Below are 23648 nucleotides of genomic sequence, written 5' to 3' on the forward strand. Positions count from 1 at the left end.
ACTAAGGTTACAACCTTGGGGCACAGTCTCATTTTGTGGGTAGAAAGCAGTGTAACCAATGAAGATAAAGGATAATCGATCTCAGCAGGGAAGAGGAAAAAAAGTTAAATTGAAAAAAAAAAAGCGCATTGGAAGAATTTTTGATGATAAAGAGGATGTCGCATCTTTGGAATTTCAGTAGCTTGCAGTTGTTGGATATGAAATTGTAATGGGTTATATGTAATTGCCAAATATAGAACCTTTACTGAGAATGTTTTGGACAGAAGAAAGATAAAGCTTTAACTATAGGAAATAGAATTTATGAAAGATCTATTAAAGTGAAGTGGTACTTACCTCACTTTAACTTACCAAATATATAACTTACCATATTTAGAAACTGAGGATAAATAAGTTTTGATTAGAAAGAGAAAGAGATTGAAAATGTCATAAATGAAGAAATAATGGGAGAAAATCATTGTGAAGAAGTACGAATGGACAGCAACACAAATGGAGTAAGACATAAAGAGATATAGGCATACCAAATGCTGACGTGATTTTTGTGAGTTGTGGAGATTTAAAGAAATCTTTCTGAATAACAATTTTTGAGGCTATCTATAAATTTGTGTTTGTTACTTCCACTAAGCAAGGTTCTTTTGATTGTTCTTTGATCATTGAAATGTTTTATATTTTATTTAATTTACAGCAAAAAAATAACTCTTTAGAAGGAATAAATGTAAACCTATGGGGATAATTATTTAGTAATGCTTGAAATATATGTTTTAGAACATTTCATTGGACTTATTAACGAGTATAAGAATATTATGAAAACAAAAATAATGAGCCTTGTAAGAGTTCACACAATTATTTTATTTAATTGGTATTCTTTCTTAAGGAGAGCTTGAATGTAGAAATTAAAGAAGCATATGCCCATTTGAAAAGAGACAAATCTAGTAGTGTAATTAAAGCTTGTACCTTATAACACACACACACACACACACACACACAATCCAGAAAGATTTTATCCTTAATTGTGACATAAAATGATTTCTAACCTTTATTTTTTGAGTCAGAAAAAAAGGAGGAAGCATGGATTCTTTTTTGCTATATGAAATCAAAGTAACTTTACAAATTTGAAGTGCTTAGTTATCTAAAATCATATCATGGAAGGATATATATCTATATTTTGATTGTTTTATATATGTAACTTTTTAAAGATCAGAGTGATCTGGGCAAGAAACCAGTGCTATCAGCCAGTATTGCATTTTGTTTACATCTAATAGAAATCCTTCTAAATAAGGATTTTGTTTTCATCATGTTACAGAAAATTAGGATATAGGAAGTCCTTCCTTGTAGTTGCTCAAGGAAATCATGAAGGACCAAGTTTATTCTAGCTTCCTGCTCTTCCACCTTTAGCAAGTGGACAGACCACCTACCTCTCATAGGCAATGAACTTCTTCACATCCAAGCATGTGCTTAGGCCAGAAAAAAGGATTGGTGAGAACAAAAATCACGTGCCAGTGAAGTCTGTTCATTTTATATTAGGAAATAATAGCTCCTGCAAATGTCTTACTTGATAGACTTCTACCACTGGAACTGCCTCACATGACTACCACTAGATAGAATGGAATCTGGTATGATGAGTATTTTAAGTGGACACATTTACTTCCTAAACAAAATCAATATTCTATTAATAAAAAGAAAGAAAGAAAGATTCTTGTAAGGCAGTTAATATTTCTGTCACACAGAGAAAAACAAATTGATAATGCAATACAAGATTGATACTTTAGGGTAGAGATTTCTAGCTTGAGCATTTAGCATCCATTTGTTCTTTTAATGTAAATGTCAAACAAAATATAAAAATGGTATGTATAATTACCAAAAATGATTTAAATGTAAATTTATAATTCACTCGATAGAGTAATATAGATTAAATAATTTTTGTAAAATTTAACGTTTTTTGCTTTCAAAAAAATATGAAAGATAAAAAAAGAATATACAATTATACAGTCTGTATGAAAAAAACCATAAAAGTGTCAAAAGTAAGATTATGCCTTATAAAAATTACATGTTTACATTTATGGATGTGACCTGAATGTAAATGTAAGTAAATTGTAAATGTATTATAAATGAATGTAAAAGCCAAAATGAAGTTGTTTATTGGCAAGATTGATTCCAGAAACGAAAGTAACGATGAACAGATCAACATAAAATGCTAAGCAAATATATATTAAGTAGAACAAAGGAAAGAACTTTACATTACTTTCAAACAATGTAGAATTCAGTATATAAAGGGTTAAATGTCATATATAGGAACTCTTTCATTGATAGAAAAAGTAACAGCCAAAATAGTGATATTTTAGTTCTGACCATTAATGTGCACAATAGTATTATGTAAAAACATATAAATACTTTGATAAATATAAGAATAAATCAATAGAAAATATTGTAGTAGAAAGAAAACGTATCATTTTTATGTCAACAAATTGTGTGTGGAAAAATAAGCACATAGGGCTTCCACAATATCAAGAAGATGGAGTAGATATTCCTCTAAGTACAATTAAATATCCTTGACATTATATACGTAGTAATTACTGTGTATTATATAATTTATATAATCTGTAATAAACATATTAATTCCCTAAAACATTAAAATATATGTTCCTTAAAACATATAATGTAAAACATATAATTCCTTAAGATATTATATGTAATAAACATATTAATATCTTAAAAATTATACAGAAAACAAACATCAGTAGACTAAAAAGGTAAAGAGAAGAGGCAGACTGGATAGAACAATTGAAACCCAAGGAATGACACAGTGGTAAGTTCTTCATTTTGCTGGTTTGTTTTTCTTCTTCGGTATAACTCACAGTTCCCCAGAGGGACATAACTAATAGGATAGATAGATATATATAAAGAGGAGTTTATTAAGTATTCACTTACATGATCACAAGGTCCCACAATAAGCTGTCTGCAAGCTTGAGGAGTATGGACAACCTGTCTGAGTCTCAAAACTGAAGAACTTGGGAGTCCGATGTTTTGAGGGCAGGCAGCATCCAGCACAGGAGAAATATGTAGGCTGGGAGGCTAGGCCAGTCATTCCCCAGTGCCAGACTGCATAGACATACTTAGCAGCTGAAAGAACCCCTATACCTTCATATATCCAAAACCTGAAGCTGAAAAATCCAGCAACACAGAAGGGACAAAGGGTGCAAACAAACAGAAAAAAATTATGAAAAAAGTAACGGAAACTTGTGCTCTCTATCTAAATGAACAGGAAAGGGTCAACCTAGCAAGACTGATAACTTTTAGAATATAACCACTCTACTGCAGTCAAAGTACAGAAAAATCTGTGGTCTCACATTCGCCCATGCAGCAAAGTCTGGGTGGGGAGTTTAGACCTCTCCCTTTTTGAGACTCAAGTGAAGCAACCCAACACCCTGTAGGGTGGTGTCAAAGGAGGCCAAGTAAGGAACCAGGAATTTCATTTCTGTTGGCCAGTTATAAGCCCTTACTATCCCATTGTAGTGCAGCATTCCTGCCCCTTCTTGCTGAGGTGGTGTCAGAGGAGAACTAATGGAGATCAAGACTTTTACCATTGCCTGGTGATAACAAGACTACCCCTAAAGCTGTGCCAATTAAGACTACACAGGAGCTATAACCCCTACAATATAAACAACAGAAAAAAATATACTGAAAAATGAACATAGCTTCAGGTGTCCATGGAATTATTATAAAAGATATAACTTTCATGTCATCAGAGTCTCAAGAGAAAACAGTGCAGTGCTGAAAAGGTGCTTGATTAAGAAATAATGGCTGAAAACTTCCCAAATGTTGCAATAGACACAAATCTGCAGATTTAAGAAGTTGAGAAAACCCCAAATCAGCCCAAAGAAATCCAATGCCAAAAAAAAAATCTTAATTATACTTCTTAAAACTGATGACAAAGGAAAAAAATCTGGAAAACAAAGAAGAAAAACAACCACTTTACCTATAGGTGAAAAACAATGAGAATGACAGAAAATTTTGCACCCAAAACCGTAAAGAATATAAGCAAGTGGCAAAATATTTTTCAAGCTCAGAAAATAATACTATCAAATCATAATTCTATGGAAATGAAAATATTCCACAGGAATGAAGAAGGAATTAATATATATTCAGGTAGAGGAAAACTAAGAGAACCTATTACCAGCATACCTCCCCTAGAATAATAGCTAAAGGAAGCGCCCTCTATAGAAAGAAAATGATAAAAGAAGGCTGTGGAATATCAGGAAGGAAGAAAGAACATGGTAAGCAAAAATATGGGTAAATGAAATACACTTTCTTTCTCCTGAGTATTCTAAATACTGTGTGAGCAAAAATAACACTGTCTTATGTTGTTCCAAATATATATAGAATGTATACTTAAGAAATTATAAACAGGAGTGTAAAGGGATGTTAAGATGTATAAGGTTTCCATACTTCATCTGATGTGGTAAATTGGTAATATTAGATGGTTGTGACATTAGTTGACTGTGGTATGTATATTTAAAGCATCTACTAAGAAAGCTCTACAAAGAGATATACAAAAACACTATATGGAGAGGAGTGATGTCAGCAAGATGGAAGAATAGGAGATTCCCAGTTCTAGCCTTCCCACAGAAGCACCAATTTAGTAACTATTCATGGATAATAATGGTGTTGTGAGAATTCCAGAACCCAGGGGAGAGGTTACAGCACCCAGTAGAGTGCAGAATCTGGGGAAGAATGTTAAAAGGATAAAAGGAACAGTTTTTCTTCACATGTTTCACCCTTTCCCCAAGCTAGCAGAGCATCACAGTGAGAAGGACCTTTCTGGCCTCCTATGTCTCCAGTGGGGGAAGGAAGAGTCTGAGATGAATATTCATTTTCCTCAGCATTTCAGGGTGTTGCTTGAGAGGTACACTTCTATCTTGCCTCAGTCAGAATGTGGGAGAATTATCACAGCTAAATCATCAGGGGACAACTAGGAACAACAACAAAAAAGGGGGAGGGCAGAGCTCTTAGTGGTGGGCAAACACAGATATTGGCAGTAGCCCCATACCCCCTACCATTGGCCTTGACTGACTGTAGACCTGTCAGTATCTTCACCTAACAACATCTTCTTCCAGTTGGCCCCAGCAGACCAGAGAGACCTGACAGCTGGCCTCACCTGACCTTGGACCCCATCGGCCTCATCTGACTTAAGAGCCAGTAGACACTAGTCAGCAGGCTTCACCAACCAGAGACACCAGCCAGAGCCCCAGAATCCCAGGGTGCACTGACTGGTGAAGACCTTTAATTCCTAAAGCCAGCCTATGAAGATGAGAAGATTGTTTTAGATATAACTGCTTCTTCAAATGCACAAACACCAACATAAGTATATAAGGACAATGAAGAATAAGGGAAACATTATGCCATAAAAGGAAGCTAAAGGAAACTAGTAAAGCTCTCTCTAGCAACCAAACCTAAAGAAATGGAAATCTGCAAACTGCCTGACAAATAATTCAAAATAATATTCTTAAAGAATCTTAGTGAACTACAAAAGAACATTGACAAATAACTAAATGAAATCAGAAAACCAATACATAAAAATGAGATGTTAAAGAAATAGAAACCATTAACCAACAAGAAATAGAAAACATTAACCAAAATGAAATTGTAGGCTGGGTGCGGTGGCTTATGCCTGTAATCCCAGCACTTTCAGAGGCTGAGGCAGGTGGATCACCTGAGGTCGGAAGTTGAAGACCAGCCTGGTCAACATGGCAAAACTCTGTCTCTACTAAAAATACAACAGCAAAAAAATAGCCAGCTGTGATGGCAGGTGCCTGTAATTCCAGCTACTTGGGAGGCTGAGGTAGGAGAATTGCTTGAACCTGGGAGTCAGAGGTTGCAGTGAGCTGAGATTGTGCCATCACAGGGCAGCCTGGGCAACAAGAGTGAAACTCCTGTCAAAAACAAAACAGGAAGGAAGGAAAGAAGGAAGGAAGGAAGGAAGGAAGGAAGGAAGGAAGGAAGGAAGGAAGGAGAGGGGGAAAGGAATTTTAGAGTTCAGTGTTATAATGAATTAACTGAAAAATTGAATAGAAAATTTCAACAGTAGACTCAGTCAAGCAGAAGAATTAGTGAAATTAAAGATAGGTCATTTGAAAGTGTCCAGTCAGAGAGACGAAAAGAAAAGAAAATGAAAAAGTGTGAAGAAACTCTATGGGACCGATGAAACACCATCAAGTAAAACAATATATTGCATTATGGATATTTTACAAAATTAAGAGAGAGAGACAGAAAAGAAGGAAGAAAGTTTATAAAATAATGACTGAAAACTTCACAAATCTGGAAAAAGAAATGGATGCCTATATTTAGGAAGCCCAAAAATCTGCACATAGATAGAAATGAAAGAAATTTATATCAGGACACATCAGAAACCTTGTGGGCTGGAAGAAAATGAGATGGTATAATCGGAGTACTAAATAAACAACAACAACAGCAACAACAAAAAACAAAACCTGACACCAACCAAAAATACTCTGCCTAGCAAAATGCTTATTCAAAAAATAAAAGAGAGATAAAGACATTTACAGATAAAAAGTGAAGGAGTTCATCACCATTAGGCCTACCTTACAAGAAGTGCTAAAGGAAGTTTTTTGAATTGAAACAGAAATTATTATTTTTTTATTATTTATTTTTTGAATTGAAACAAAACATGTCTAAACAAAATTTGTTACTGAATATATAATATGAAAGCTATGATATCAATGACAAAACATGGGAGGGATCAGTAAGAGTGCAGAAATATACATGTGTTTGACATTAATTTATATCAGCTTAAAATAGGCTTTATTAAGAGGTTTGATACAAATCTAATGATAATAAGAAAGATAAAACCTATAATAGATACACAAAAGATAAAATAGCATCAAAGCATAACAGTATAAAAATTATCAGACTACGAAGAAAGACAGCAAGAGAAGAAAGAAGAACAAGAGAACTACAGAACAGAAAACAATAAATTGGTAATCATTAGCCTTATTAATAATTATTTTAAGTGTAAATGGGTTAAACTCACCAGTTAAAAGATAAGGAGGGATTGAATGGATTTGTAAAACACCAAGACCCAACTATATGCTATTTGCAAGAGACTTTCCTTGGATGTAAATGCTCACATATTGGTGAAGGTAAAGAAGTGGAAGAACATATTTCTTGCAAATCATAACCAGAGGATACCTGGAGTGACTATATTTATTTTAAAAGTAGGCTTTAATTAAAAACTTACAAAAGTCAAAGGAGGTCATTGCATAATGATAAAAGGGTTAATCCAACAAGAAGCTATAACAAGTATAAATATATTTGCACTCAACATCAAATTATGTAATATATGAAGCAACATTAGCAGTTATTAGGAGAAAACAGAAACACAATAATACAAGACTTTAATACCCCACTTTCAACAATTGCTAGATCATCCAGAAAGTAAATTGATAGGGAACAGCAGACTTGAATGATGCTGGAGGCCAAATATACCTAACAGACATGTAGACAGCATCCAGCAGTAATATAATATACATTCTTATCAAGCACACACAGAACATTCTTTAGAATAGATGACATGGTCACATGTAAGTATTAAGAAATTTAAAATGATTGAATTTATTCCAAGAATATCTTCTAAGCACAATGGAATAAAACTAGATATCGTTAACAAAAGGAAATTGGGAAAATTCACAAATGCAAGGAAATTAAACAACCATTGAGTCAAAAGAGAAATCAAAACAAATTATAAAACACTGATACTAGTGAAAATGAACTTACTAAAATTTGTGAAAACACAACCTACCAAAACGTACAGGATAAAGTAAAAGCAGTATGATAAGGGAAGTTTAATAGTGAAATCTATTTTTAACAAGAAAAAACTATCTCAATCAACTGTACACCTGAAGGAACTAGAAAATTAACAAACTAAACCTAAAAGTGGCAGAAGTAAATAAATAAAGATCAGGGCAGAGATAAATGAAATACAGAATAGAAAAAAAAATCAACAAAACTCAGTTGTTTTTTTAAAAAGACAAGATAGAAAAACTCAGCAATAATAACACAGAAAAAAATAAGACAAAATCAGAAATGAAAGAAGAGACATTACAATTAATGCCACAGATATAAAAAAAGTTTTGAGACTCATTGGAAACATACTCCAACAAAGTGGTCAACTTAGAAGAAATAAATAAATTCCCAGAAACATACAATCTCCCAAGAACAAATCGAGAAAAAGTAGAATGGTTGAACATACCTGTAACAAATAAGGAGGTTGATTAAGTAATCAAATTCCTCCCTAATGAGAAAAGCCCAGGGTCAGATGGCTTTATATATGAATTTTAAAGCATTAATACCAATTATTTTTAAATTTTACCCCCAAAAAAGAAGAGCAAACACTTTTAAACTCATAAGTCCAGCATTACACTGCTACCAAAGCCAGGGAAAAACAACACAAGAAAACGACAGGTCAATATCTGTGATGAACATGGATACTGCAATTTTCACCAACGTATTAGCAAACTGAATCCAACAGCACATTAAAAGGATCACACACTATGACTGAGAGAGATTTATCTCTGGGAGTCATGGATGGTTCAACCTATACATTTCAATCAATGTGATACACCACATTAACAGAATGAATAATAAAAATCACACAATTATCTCCATAGATGCAGAAACACATTTGACAAAAATTCAACACCTTTTATGTTTAAAAAAGCTGTCAACAATTATGTATAGAAAGAGTTTCCCTTAATGCAATATGAGGACTACATATAAAAACCCCACAGTTAACATCGTACTCGACAGTGAAAAACTTTTAAGTTTTTTTCTCTAAGATATGGAACAAGGTAAGGATGCCTCTATTCAACGTAGTGTTGGAAATCCAAGCCAAAGCAATTGGACTAAATAAATAAATAAATGCCATGCAAGTTAGGATGGAAGAAGTAAAATTATCTCTACTTGCAGGTGGCATGGTCTCATATGTTGAAAACCTTAAAACATGCTACAAGAATACTGTTAGAAGTAATAAATGAATTTAGTAAAGTTACAGGATTCAAAATTAACATACATAACTCAGTTACATTTTTATACGTTAATAATAAACAATCTGAAAAGGAAATTAAGAAAGCAATCCCATTTAAAATAGCACCAGAAAGAATAAAATATGTAGGAATAAACCTATCCAAGGAGGTGAAAACTTGTTCACTGAAAACTATAAAACACTAATGGAAAAACTAAAGTAGACATAAATAAATTGGAAGATATCCTGGGTTCATGGACTGAAAAAATTAGTATTGTTAAAATGTCTGTCCTACCCAAAGCAATGTATAGATTTGATCAATTCCTATCAAAGTAACTAAGTAATTTTTTACAGAAATGGAAAAAAAATCCTAAAATTAACAAGGCACCGCAAAAGATGCTGAATAGCCAAAACAATCTTAAGCAAAGCAAACAAACACAAACAAAAACCAAATAAAGCTGGAGGCATCACACTTACTGGTTTCAAAATATGTTACAAATCTGCAGTGATTAAAACAGTGTGGTACTGGCATACAAATAGACATATAGAACAATAGAACAGAATACAGAGCCTAGAAATAAACCCATGGATATATGTTCAACTAATTTTCAGCAAGGGTGCCAAGAATACACAATAGAGAAAAGATATTATCTTCAATAGGTGATACTAAGAAAACTGGATATCCATATCAAAAAGAATGAAATTGGACCTTTGTCTTATACTATACTTAAAAGGAATTAAAATCTTAAAGGTAAGATCTGAATCTATAAAACTTCTAGAAGGAAACAGGGAAAAACCTTCTTGACATCAGTCTTGGCAATGGTTTCTCCAATATCCCACTAAAAACACAATCAACAATAGCAAAAACAGTCAAGTAAGACTACATCAAAATAAAAAGGGGCTACACAGCAAGGAAAACAATCAACAGAGTGAAATGGCAACCTATAGACTAGGAGAAAATATTGGCAAATCATTCATTTAATGAGAGGTAAATTTCTAAATTATATAAAGAACCCTTATACCTTAATAGCAAAGACAAACAAAAAATAACCCAAATAAAGAACGGTTAACAGACTTGAATAGACATTTCTCCAAAGAATACATAAAAATGAATACATAAAAAGATATATGAAAAGATTACTAATCATCTGAGAAATGAAAATCAATGAATGAGGAGATGCCACCCCATACTTCCTAGGATGACTATTATTAAAACACAACAAAGCAGCCTGTAATTCCAGTATTTTGGGAAGCTGAGGCAGAAGGATTACTTGAGGTCAGGAGTTCAAGACCAACCTGGACAACATAACAAGACCCTGTCTTTACAAAAAATTAAGAAATTAATCAGGTGTGGTGGTGTGCACTTATAGTCTCTATTTGGGAGGCTAAAGGTGAGAGGATTGCTTGAGTCCAGGAGTTTAAGGCTGCAGTGAGCTACAATTGTGCCAGTGGCACACCAGCCTGGGTGACAGAGCAAGACCCTATCACTTAAAAAGAAAGAGTTGGAGAAATTGAAACCTTCGTACACTGTTGGTGGCAATGTAAAATGGCACAGCTATTATGAAAACATTATGGAGGTTTCTCAACAAAGTACAAATAGAACTATCATATGATCCAGAATTCCTACTTCTGGGTCTCTATAAAAAAAAAAAAATTAAAATCAGGATCTTGAACAGTATTCTATGTTCATTGTAACATTATTCATAATGGCCAAGAGACAGAAACAACCTGCATGTTCATGGAGAGACGAATGCAGAAAGAAACTGTGTACATATACAATTGATTATTGTTTAGCCTTAAAAAAAGAAGGAAATCCTACCATTTGTGACACCATGGATGGACCTGAAAGATACTATGCAATGTGAAACAAGTCAGTCATGGAAGGACAAATACTGGATGATTTCTCCTAGGTGAAGCATCTAACATAGTCAAATTTACAGTAGTAGATAATCAAATCATGTTTACCAGGGGATAGAGAGGACACCATGGAGGTATTGTTCAAGATTTACAAATACCCAGTTATACAAGATACTCATCCTGCAAATTGATGAGTTCCTGCAAATTGTGGTACAACATAGAGCCTAAAGCTTGCAATATGTATTGTAAACTTAAAAGTTTATTATGTGAGTAGATGTCATGTTAAGTGTTCTTACCACAAACAAACAAAGGAAAATAAGTGACACAAGAGAACCAAAAGAACTTTTAGAGGTGATGGATATGTTTATTACCTTGATTATGGACATAGTAACATAAGTAATACATATGTCCATACTCCCATTAATTATGTTTAGGCTTTTTGTGTATACAAATTATATGTCTGGAAAGCTAGGGAAAAAAAGCCTCACTATAGATAAGTCTAAATGTAATTACAAAAATGTTTAAGCAACCCATAGGAAATCAAGAGAAGAAAACAATGAAAGAATAAAACAGAGGAATCTAACAGAAAACAAACAATAAAATGGTAGTCTTAAGCATTAACCTGTCTATAATTACATTAAAATTTACAGTAAATGATCTAATTATGCAAGGTATAAGAAAGAGACTGGCAAATTGGGCTTCAAAACATCATTCAGCTATGTGCTGTTAACAAGAAACTAATTTCAAATTGAATGTTACAGGCAGATTGAAAATAAAATGATGGAAAAATACATATACAAAAATTAGTTAAAGAAAAGTAGGATTGAGTAGCTGTCTGAATATCTGATAAAGGAAATTTCAGCACAAAGAGAATTATCAGAGGTGGAGAGAGATACTATATAATGATAAAAGATTCAATCCACTAATAAGGCATAGCCATTCTAAATGGGGATGCATTAAACAATAAAGCAACAAAATATATGGACAGAAAACTGAAATGAGAAATAGGCAAGTCTACAAATATAGTTGGAGATGTCAATACTTCTCTGTATAAACTAGACAGGAAATTAGATAGAACAACTATACATAAAATTAGGATATATATAGAAAATCTGAGCATCCTATTAACCGATAGTATGTAATTGACATTTATATAACACCACCCAACAACAGCCAAATATACATTATTTCAAGTGTCCATGAAATACTGTATAGACTATAGCCTTAAATCAAATATCAACAACTATTCCTAAAACAAATCAATAAATTTAATAGAATTTAAATCATACAGGGTGTGCTATCTGATAACAGAAAGATAAGAGGAAAATCTCCAAATACTTGGAAACTATTACACATTTCTAATAAATCCATTAGTCAAGGAGGAAGTCTTTCATGTGTGTGTGTGTTTTTATTTTGTGTTTTTAATTGTATAATTCAGTGGTTTTTTGTATATTTTATCATTTCAATAGGTTTTTGTGGAACAGGTGATGTTTGGTTACATGAATAAGTTCTTTAGTGGCAATTTCTGAGATTTTGGTGATCCCATCACCACAGCAATGTACACTATACCCAATGTGCAGTCTTTTATCCCTCACCTCCTCCCACCCCTTTCCCCAAGTCCCCAAAGTCCATTGTATCATTTTTTTAAAAAAATGTATGTGGAAGTTTAGAGTGTCGTATTTTTTAATTTTTATTTTTATTTAAGTTCTGGGGTACATGTGCAGGTTTGTTACATAGTTAAATATGTGCCATGGTGGGTTGCTGCACCTATCAACCTATCACCTTCTTATGCCTTTGAGTCCTCACAGTTTAGCTCCCACTGTGAGTGAGAACATACAATATTTGGTTTTCCATTCCTGAGTTACTTCACTTAGAATAATGGTCTCCAATTTTATCCAGGTTGCTGCAAATGCCATTATTTCATTCCTTTTTATGGCTGAGTTGTATTCCATGGTATATGTATACCACATTTTCTTTATCCTCTCGTTGATTGATGGGCATTTGGGCTGGTTCCATATTTTTGCAATTCCAAATTGTGCTGCTATAAACATCTGTGTGCAAGTGCAAGTATCTTTTTTGTATAAAGACTTCTTTGCCTCTGGGTAGATACCCAGAAGTGGGATTGCTGGATCGAATGGTAGATCTACTTTTAGCTACTTAAATAATCTCTACACTGTTTTCCATAGTGATTGTAATAGTTTACATTTTCACCAATAGTGTAAAAGTGTTCCCTTTTCACCACATCCACACCAGCATCTATTATTTTTTGATTTTTTTTTATTATGGCTATTCTTGCAGGAGTAAGGTGATATCACCTTGTGGTTTTGATTTGTGTTTTCCTGATAGTTAGTGACGTTAAGCATTTTTTTTCATATGTTTGTTGGCCATTTGTATATCTTCTTTCGAGCATTAAAAGGATAAATAAAAAGGTAAAAATTATATTATTTTTCTTTATTTGAAATAAACACTTATGGGATTGGTATGTTTTACACTTTTCAAATATGCTGAGAAAATGTGTGCCAAATTTGGATTTTTAAACAAAATTAACTGACATAATTGTACATATTTATGGCATTCATGGTATTTCAAAACATATAGTGTATAGTGATCCAATCAGCATAGTTAGCATATTCATCATCTCAAACATTGATCATTTCTTTGTGTTGGGAACATTCACGATCTTCCTTCTGGCTATCTAAAACTATATAATATATTATTATTAACTATAGTCATTCTGCAGTAGTATAAACAGTAGAACCTATTCCTCCTATCTATATGTAATTTTCTATCCTTTGACAAATCTTTTTCTATCTCTTCCTTCCCTCTACCTTTCCCAGTCTCTAGTATCTTCTGTTCTACTTTTTACTTCTATGGTATCAAATATTCTTATGGAAAATATTCACAAATAAAATAGAAAAAGATAAACTTTATGGACAAGATAGTAGAACTAAAAACATGGAAGGTGGAAAGATAAAAATTATATAAGTACAATAGGCATTTAGAATGTCAAATTAATTGGGAAATTGTTTTGCATCATTTTATATAATGTGACTAGAATATAGTTTTAGAATTAATTTTTAAACTACTCTTACTGTCAACATGCAACACACTGTCATCCATATGAGTCATAATTATAAAAGTCCTTAATTTTCTTTTGAATGTGTCACTCTACTTCGTTCCAGGATTAGTAATAGCCCCTGTTTCATTTCAGACAAGTAGTATAGAATTTCTGTTATTCTACCAATCATTTCATTGATTGTTGATAGTTTTTTGCCTAAGTGTCTTTTGTTCTTTGCTAAGCCTTTACTATAATTCCTTTGATTGGATTGAAGACATTTGTAGTGATTATCTTTTATAGTTAATTTGATTTCATAATTTTACATTATATTAGTTTGGATAAATTAATTAGTACATTTCTCTCTTTAGATAAAATTTTGTAAGTATCAAATATAATAATGTATGTGGAAGTCCCTTATAAACCCAAAAACACTATATAATTTTAAGTATTGCTATAAAACTGTTGAAAGATAACATTGTTTGCATGCTTGAAACCTCACAACCACCCAGTGAGCTGTACCATTGTTATCTCCGTTTTACAAATGATGAAAACATGAGACAGATAGGTTATTTACCCTATAACACACAGCTAGCAAGTGGTAGAACTAGGATTTAAACAAATGTCGTTTTTCTTCAGAGCCATCACTTCTTTAATGGAGGAAATGCATTGTTATTATTATTATGTTTTAGAAAGAGCGTTCCTTCATCTTCAGACACCAAATGGTTTATGGCATTTGTAAAATTTTGCAGGGTCTTTATTGCCACTTTCAAGATCATTGTTTTATGTCGTGAGAAAGCTTAAGTATTGTGTGGAGGTTACTTGTTCTCTGGAAGGGACACTCATACTACCCATAGCTGATGAATATTCTGTTTTTCTGTTTAATGAGAAGGAATTTTTCATGACTCAGTGAGAAGCAGGACTCTGATGTAAACTGCAATATGAGCTTAATGGTTCTCTACTGATGAGAACTGCTTCTGACCAGGGCTACTTGAGCCTAATCATCTAAATTCCCTCCTGTATTCTTCCTCCTTTTCCAACACTTCTACCCCCAGCCCCATGCCACCACTTATGCACTTTTACGCTATTACTCTCAACCCCTTTAATCCTAAGCCACAGGTGGCATCATGAGCACAAATGTAATTAACAAAGAAACATACAGATTTGTGGAAATCACATCTATACTAGAAACTAGTAAAAGATAATATTCTTACAAAATATTATTAGCTCTGGATAATTTTAGACATAGCAAAGACTTTTTGTCAGATACAATGAAGGTGAGACTGCTATGGTCTAAATGTGGCCAGTCCAAAATTTGTATGCTAAAAATCTAATCTCCAATGTGATGTATTTGGAGGTAGAGACTTTTGGAGGTGATTAGATCATGAGGGTAGAACCCTCATAAATAGGATTCATGTTCTTTGTAAAGAGGCCCCAGAGAGATAGGTCCCCTTTCCATCACGTGAGGACATGGTGGGAAGGTATCATCTATTAACCAGGAAATGGGCCTTAATCCAACACTAAAACTTGTAGTAGCTTTATCTTGGACTTCCCAGCCTCCAGAACTGATAGAAATAAGTTTCTGTTGTTTATAAGCTACCCAGTCTGTATTTTGTTATAGCTACCCAGATGGACTAAGACATAACTGAATCAAAAGAAGAAACTAAGGCAGCCTGACTTTAAGCTATTCTTCCTGAAAAAAATTATAAAATCACAGGAACTAGAGGAAATTCTGCAAAACCCTCTATGTTTTCAGGGTGTTGATAGAACAAGTGACAGGATCCATTACTACAGAATAGGTTTCGTGGAGAGATTCAAGTACAGTCAGGGTTACAATAAATATCAAATGGTATATGACAGGACTCATGTGAGACAGAACAGCTAGGAGCTTCAGAAAAGAACTTAGACTCAGCCACATAACTGAAATAGTTGATAACCTAAATAAAAAATTCAATATGAGAAAGCTGACCTTTGACAGAATGGCTTCACCAAACTGAGAATAAATATATAAAGTTATGAGGAAAAATGTAGACATTCATGTGATATTTGTGAATAAGAAGGAATTACGGTAGAGAAAATTAAAACAAATAAAGGAGAAGCAATAATCAAGGAAATAATGGATAAAACATCCTGAATCTGAGTACTGGGCAAAATTCTGTGAGCAAAGTACATAAATTTTCTTTAAAAATCTTTGAAGTTCATTTCTCTAATCACAGGAAAAAATGCAGAAGTATTTATATTTCTGATGAATTTTTTGAATGTAAGAAATCACTAGGCAAATAGAGGTGTTGGCATGAGTGTAGAGCCTGTGAGGCAGAGTGGAAAGCATTTGCAAAGGCACAGAGGTATTGATAGAGCTTGGCACATGCGAGTGACAACAAGTAGTTTCGTGTTCTTGGAGTTTAGAGGATATGTTTGGGCACATCAAATGATGCTGGAGATAAAAACGAGATTAAAATAGCAAAGGGTGTTATATGTAATACTAAGGAGACAGGACTTTATCTTGCAAGATCTTGGGGAAACATTTTAGGCATTTATATGACCTGATTTTTATTCTAGAAAAATCATCCTGTATTCTGTAATTTTGGAGTGGAGGGAAATTGAATATAGGGGAATTAGGAGTCTATTATAATAGTTTAGGTATAGTGTATAAGGAACAGATTGAAGAGCTATTTGATAGAATTTACTGATTTATTGAATGGAAAAGGGTGCGAGAGAAAGAGGAATATGGGTTTATTACTTGGTTGACAAGAATAGTTTTTGTGACTATACAGATAATACAATATTAGTGTGGATTGATTCAAGTTAGGAAGATAATTATTTATGGTTTTGACATGAAAGTAAGTAAATGGAATTGGAAGTTTATTTTATATGCCTGTAATTTAGGAAAGAATGTCTGACAGGAGATTACAGCTATGTGAATAATCTAGGTTTGTGAGGCAGTAAGATATAGCAAGGAAGGTGATCACTTGAGAAGAGTTAGCCAAGAAAGATGAAAAAGAATGAAAATCTAAATTGAATCAAATGTTTAAATGTTTGCAGAAGAAAATAAACCAGCAAAACAGACTGAGAAAAGTTTAAAAGGGAGAAAAAGAGTGTGATGTCTTTGTATCCATGCAGACATCACAAAATAATTGAGCAAAATAATTGAGCTACAAGAATAAATTAATTGACATTGGTAAGTCAAGCTTGGGGACCAACAATGATGATTTCTTAGTATTTTAATAGTCAATTGATAATCAAATGCCAGTTATAGACAAGATAGCTCAGTTAGTCCAGATATGTAGGATGAAGAGTTGTTAAATTTGGCGAGCTTATATGGAGAAGATAGACCAATGATTGCATTAGAGTATACTTTGTCAGCTAAAAACATCAGGATTAATAAATAGAGACATTATTCAAAAAGCTGTTTGCAAGTGAGGGAAAGGAACTATTGCAATAGTCAGAGTGGGATTATTACAATATGGAGAATGTTCTGACTATAAGATCTGCAAAAGTCTCAAGGGTTAGGCAAAAGAGTTTCTCATTTATAAGGAGGAATAAAGAAGACTAAAAATAAGTGAATGTGGTGAAGTGGAATAAAGAAAAGTGGTATGGTCTAACCTTAGAGCACTGACTGTTTTACCCTGAGACAAACCTATTCTCAGGAGGGGTTGTTAAAGGGAGACTGTGTGCTGGCTCGAGCTGATGGTGAGCCAAAGTTCAGGGGCCAAGGGGAAGGAAATAATCTTAACCAAAGTTTGGCTAACAAATATTTTGTTCCAATTGATCAGTAGGGACAAAACCTTTCAGCTAATTGTTAAAGAAGGGAAGAATGGAAATTTGGAAGGTCTGTGTCAGGCCTTGTTAGAGATAAACAAGAAAGACATCCAAGAGTATTATTCAAGTCAGTCATAAAGAACAGGGTGCTTCTTTTCAGTAAGCCATTTCCTGAAACAAAGGACTGGGGAGATTTCTTAACTTTCACTGTTTTCGAAGAACACAGGTGTCAGCTAAAACTCAACATTGTTGAGTGTGACAAATGAATTATTTCACAGGACACAGGATAATATTGTATAAAGACACTGAATGCAGATCAACATCAAGAAAGTCTTCTTGGGAGAAGGAACTGAGTCTCCCAAAGACTAAAATTGTGAGACAAATCATTGAGAAAGGCAATACAAGAAATACAGATGGCATTTGTAAAAAGCATTTAAGTTTGATTATCAGGTAATTCTATGTAGGATGAATGGAGATGAGATTAAGGAGCTAGGATGGGACTAGATCAAGAAGGACTTTGTGTGGCAAATCAAGAAATTTATAATTTGTCTTTCAGTGGTAAGCCAATGCAATATATTAATCCAGAATGCCATATGATAAGATTTGCATTTTGGAATGCTCAATCTAGCAATAGTGCATTTTATGGTTTGGAGGGAGTGGGGGAACAGAAATTAATGAAGATATAAGTTAGGAGAATTTTAGTGAGTTAGGGAAGTGATGATAAAGATATGGGAAAAGCAATGGCAGAAAATAGAAGACAAAGAGAGGTAAGACTGATATTTGGGATGTTGAATGTACTGATTCTAGTAACATTTGCATGCAGGGAAGCATAAAAGAAAAGAGAACCTAGGATGGTTCCAGGGTTTCTGGTTTAGGCAACTGTGGCCAGTGGTACCATTTACTAAGGTAGAGTATATAAGAAAGCAGGTTGGGAAATAAGATTCATATTTGGGAAAGTTGTATTTAGTTAGATATCAGTTTGACTATATTATTATGTAGCTCAGGAGAGAGGTCAGGCGTAAAGATAGAAATCTGAGAGTCTGTAGCACAAAGGTGAGTGTTGAAGCTATGAATTTAGAAGTGGTCATTTGGAGAATGCGTAGAGATTAAAAAGTGACATGGGGAAAGTTCTTTCAATGTAACAGTGAAGTGATAAACATGGTATGTATAGTTTTTTTGTTGTTTTTTTTTTAAGTGTAGAAGCAAACAAACTTTAGAGAAAAACTGAAAGGAGTGTAGTACAGAATCTAAGGCAAGTGTTTCAAGGAGGGAATGTCCAATGTTAACTCTAAAAAAATGCCCTTGGATGATAGGGATAGAAGCTGGTGCAATGAGATACAGAAAAAAAAAGAAAGTGGGAGAAAAAAATGTGGAATTCTGTTTCTAGATTTTGGGCTCTTCATGAAAGTTAGATATAAAGGTTTGAGAATTGGGATTTAAGGATAGGTAAAGTTATATTTATAAGTGAATGGATAGTGCTAGCAGAGGGAGAGTCTTAGAAAGTAAATGTTAGACTCATAACAGTGACAGAGTGCCAATCTTCAACAGAGTGATACTTCTTGTTTTAAGTTTGAGTAGAAGGCACTTCTACTCAGTAAAGATAGGAATATAGTTAAATTTACAGAGAATGGAGTTAATTGATGGAGTTCAAACTTGATGGCTCTAGTTCTCTGTGAAAAAAGAAGCAGAGTATTTAGGAAGCTCCAGGGAATGGACTGGAAGAGTATTAAATAGTGTCAAAGGTTTTCAGTAGCTAATGTTAGGAATGGAATCAAGACAGAGACAAGGAAAGAAGTTTCTAATTAGCAATGAGTGTTTGCAAGTATAAATCGGAAGTAGCACTAATCCGCAAGGTGTTGTGATTTTTTTTTTTTTTTGGTTTCCTGTATACTTTATTATTGAGTGTATATGCGGAAAAGGTGTATGTTCTAAGTGTAATAGGGCTGATAATCTTCAGAAGAGGTGCTTCATAAAGAATGCAATTGCCAGTATTTTTAATGTATTATCTTATATTCAAAACATAAATAGTGACCTTATTTCTAACCAGTCAAGTTGTCAATGAAATATACTGAGCCTACGATCTCAAATCTAAAAGTTTTCAGGAAAGGAGATCTTTCTCATAGGCAATATAGGATATTTTCCAAGATAATTTGCTGCGTTCCAATAAAAGTGTCCAACGTTCTAATTAAGCTACAACAAAATTTTTAACTAGTATAAATTATTTTATGAATCAAAGTATATCAATTTTCTTTATGGGGACTGACAGAGTATTTGCAGTTTCATTGAACACCTGTTCATGTCACTACCATTTAGAGAGCAGAATGATTATGGTTAAAGTTTTATACATATATATCAGATTGGGAAAATAATCTTTGATAGAAAAAGTTATCACCAAGAATCTTACATTTTGTGTAGAGAATTGAAATTATTTGATGCTACTAATTATTGTTCTTTTACTCTAATAACAGAAATGTATTAATTATTTTTATTAATCAGTTTCATTGCTATAAAGAAATACCTGAGGCTGGGTAATTTATAAAGAAAAGAGGTTTATTTTGGCTCATGGTTCTATAGGGTATATAGGAAGTATGGTGCTGGCATCTGCTTCCAGTGAGGGCCTCAGGAAGCTTACAATCATGGTGGAAGGTGAATGGGAGGCAGACAAGACATATGGTGAGAGAGGGAGCAGGAGACAGAAGGAGTGGTCCCACAACCAGATCTCATGTGAACTGTATGAGCAAGAAGTCACTCATCATCAAAGGGATGACAATAAGCTATTCAGGAAGGAATGGCCCCCATGATCCAATACCTCCCACAAACCCCTCTCTTTACCATTGGGGATTACATTCCAACATAAGATTTGGAGGGGACAAGCATCCAACGATATCATAATTTAACTATAATGCCTATAAGACCTTGTGAACAGTTTATTAGTTTATGTATACCAATAGATTACCAAGTTTAAAATATCTTTTGGAAATACCTTCATGAAAGATAAAAATTATTAATTATATTTTCTTTATACAGGGAGCAACCTATGAAGAGGAAATTAATAATATTCAATATATTACTTCAAAAATTAATGCAATTCTGGCTCATAATTCACCAGTTTTGATTGTTCAAAGATGGATACGTGGTTTCTTAGTTAGAAAAAATTTGAGGTATGTTTTGTTTTCTTTACCATTTTAATATTGAAATAAGAAGGTGAAGAAATAAGTGATCAAAAGTCAATTCTCCAATAATTTGCATTTTTGTATTCTCTATCATCAAAATGGTATAGTCTGTTTAACCTAACTTTAAGAAAAATACCACAGACTCTCTAGTAATATAATATTTAGAATAATCGACATTTGATATTTTATTTTTTTCTTTTCAATTTACCATATAAATACAAATGTAAGCCATGGATTATATAATGGGATACAATAGAAATATAAAACATGGAACATATATGGAAGATTTTATATTTTGTTTAGATACAAATACAAATTTGCTGAGACATCTGCTACCACATCAATCTATATTGTCCTTTATTTAGTTATCTTTTCCTTTTTTCTTGTTCCTTGCATTCCTTTTCAGTAGCTAAGCTTTACAAATAAAAGAAAACCTTTTTTTTTTTTTTTTTTTTTGCTAGAATTTCTTAACATTGTACTTGCAGAGATAAGATAGGATACCCTTGTCATCAATTTATAGTATTGGTCATACCAAATGCCAAACATGTGAAAAACTAAATGGAAATTTTCATATAGCTTATTCTAAATGTTAAAATTCAGAACATAGAAATGAAATTTGGTCCTGAAATATAGATAGGATTAACATAGAACTGGAATAAGAAAATGGACATTTGTTGGTAAAGCAAGATTAGGAAGTTTCACTGAAATGAGATTCAACATTCTGTGGTAAGATAGACACAATGAGACACAATGTCCTCCAGCATAAACCAATATATGCTAAATCATAGGTGGCAATAGTCTTGATAAAGAGAAACAAGTATGAGGAAAGAATAGCAAAACTGACCATAAATACAGTGCCTCTGACTTCTGAGGAAGTGGTTCCACATAATTTTCACACTGAGGTCAAAATATGAGAGAACATAATTTCACATTGGAGACAAGTCAAATTGTCTGAGTAAAGGAGGTGCAAAAGAATCAATCAGGCAGTTGCTGAAAATACCTATTTAAAATATTAATTCTGTCTTTATTTTGCATTTGAATTTAATGTGCTCTTTATATTAAATACAGATCTAATTAAAGGATATTGTTTTTGGTTTATACCCCAGGGACTTTTTTCTCTGGTAGAATGAAAGTTCTCACTGACGCTCATGTAACATGAGATAAAAACTTTGTTTATGGGAAGAATCTTTAAAAACTAAGCATGTATGAATAGAATTTGAGAGTTTTGCAGGAAGAGATTTCAATAATAATATATGACAGGGTTCAAGACAAACTGATTTGTATTTTCTCCCTCTTTAAAGCTTTGTTCTATTAGGCACATTACTTGCCTACGCTGGGCTTGAATTTCTTTATCTGTAAAACTGTAAAGAACAGGAGCTAGTAACAGTACTTATTTCTATTTTTTGTGGGAATTGAGATGATCAATATAATGCTCTTAGCACCTAGCAAAAGTGGATATTACATTCTTATTAGCTATTAATTTTTTATTTTTTATTTTTTGAGATGGAGTCTCACTCTGCCTCCCAGTCTGGAGTGCAGTAGCACGATCTCGGCTCACTGCAAGCTCCGCCTCCTGGGTTTACCCCATTCTCCTGCCTCAGCCTCCCAAGTAGCTGGGACTACAGGCACCCACCACCATGCCCGGCTAATTTTTTGTATTTTTTGTATTTTTTTTTTTTTTTTTTTTGAGACGGAGTCTCGCTGTGTCTCCCAGACTGGAGTGCAGTGGCGCGATCTCGGCTCACTGCAAGCTCCGCCTCCCGGGTTCACGCCATTCTCCTGCCTCAGCCTCCCGAGTAGCTGGGACTACAGGCGCCCGCCACCACGCCCGGTTAATTTTTTGTATTTTTAGTAGAGACGTGGTTTCACCGTGTTAGCCCGGATGGTCTCGATGTCCTGACCTCGTGATCCACCCGCCTCAGCCTCCCAAAGTACTGGGATTACAGGCGTGAGCCACCACGCCTGGCCTTAAAAATTTATTTATTATTGTTGTTGTTATATTTAGTGCTCTCTGTGTTGTTTGGTATCATGGGAAATTTCTCTTGGATTTCTTGCTCCCTTCCAGCATACACAGAGTAATCTTTCAAAAATACAAATTTAATCATTTTATTCACCAACTTAAAGTCCTCCAGTGGCTTTCAATTTGTTTAGGACAAATGTTTGGAATATTGCCTCTTTGATGTGTTTCACATACTTTTACTCACATCACAAGCTCTTACCATACTTTATTATAGTCATCTCTATAATTAACTTTATCTCCATATGTACAATACGCTGTATGAGACTGTATCTCTGTTTTCCACTCTGTATCTTTAACATGTAACAGAATGCCTGACACATGTTAGGTGCTCAAAATATTTTCTGAATTGATTAATACATCAATAAATGGAGAGACAGTGGGAGCTGAAATCAGATCTGGATTCATTCATGGAAAGGTGAAAGTAAGAATTAGGAAATATGAAGAGCTCCCCTCAGAGGCAACTATAGATTCCCACAACCTAGTGTCCGAGTGATTAGTCCTTTTGTGTGTCTGTTTATAGGCATGAGAAATGTCTCCCCAGACCCAAATATTTTATACTTTGAAATTTTCAAATAAAAGTACTTGAAATATGTATGGCCAAAATTTATAAAATTATTATGATTAATGCTATTATCTTTTAGAGTGGTAGTATTTCTAGTGTGGGTGATTGCATATAAGGAAAGTATACTTTTATTCTTAGAATGAAATGTGATTAGATTGATAGCCTCCTAAACCTACGTAAAGGCAGCT

The 23648-nt window shown here is 33.6% G+C and overlaps 1 protein-coding gene across 1 annotated transcript in view; it reads left to right on the forward strand.

The window, feature by feature from the left end:
• LOC105482646 (leucine rich repeats and IQ motif containing 3) overlaps positions 1 to 23648 on the forward strand; it is a 174702-nt gene that overhangs the window by 24466 nt on the left and 126588 nt on the right. The window contains exon 4 of the mRNA XM_011742847.2: positions 20733 to 20866. Coding sequence (XP_011741149.2) covers positions 20733 to 20866 — 134 coding nt within the window. The remainder of the gene's footprint in view (positions 1 to 20732; positions 20867 to 23648) is intronic.

Source organism: Macaca nemestrina, chromosome 1 (assembly GCF_043159975.1).
Source record: "Macaca nemestrina isolate mMacNem1 chromosome 1, mMacNem.hap1, whole genome shotgun sequence".
Classification (NCBI taxonomy): Eukaryota; Metazoa; Chordata; class Mammalia; order Primates; family Cercopithecidae; genus Macaca; species Macaca nemestrina.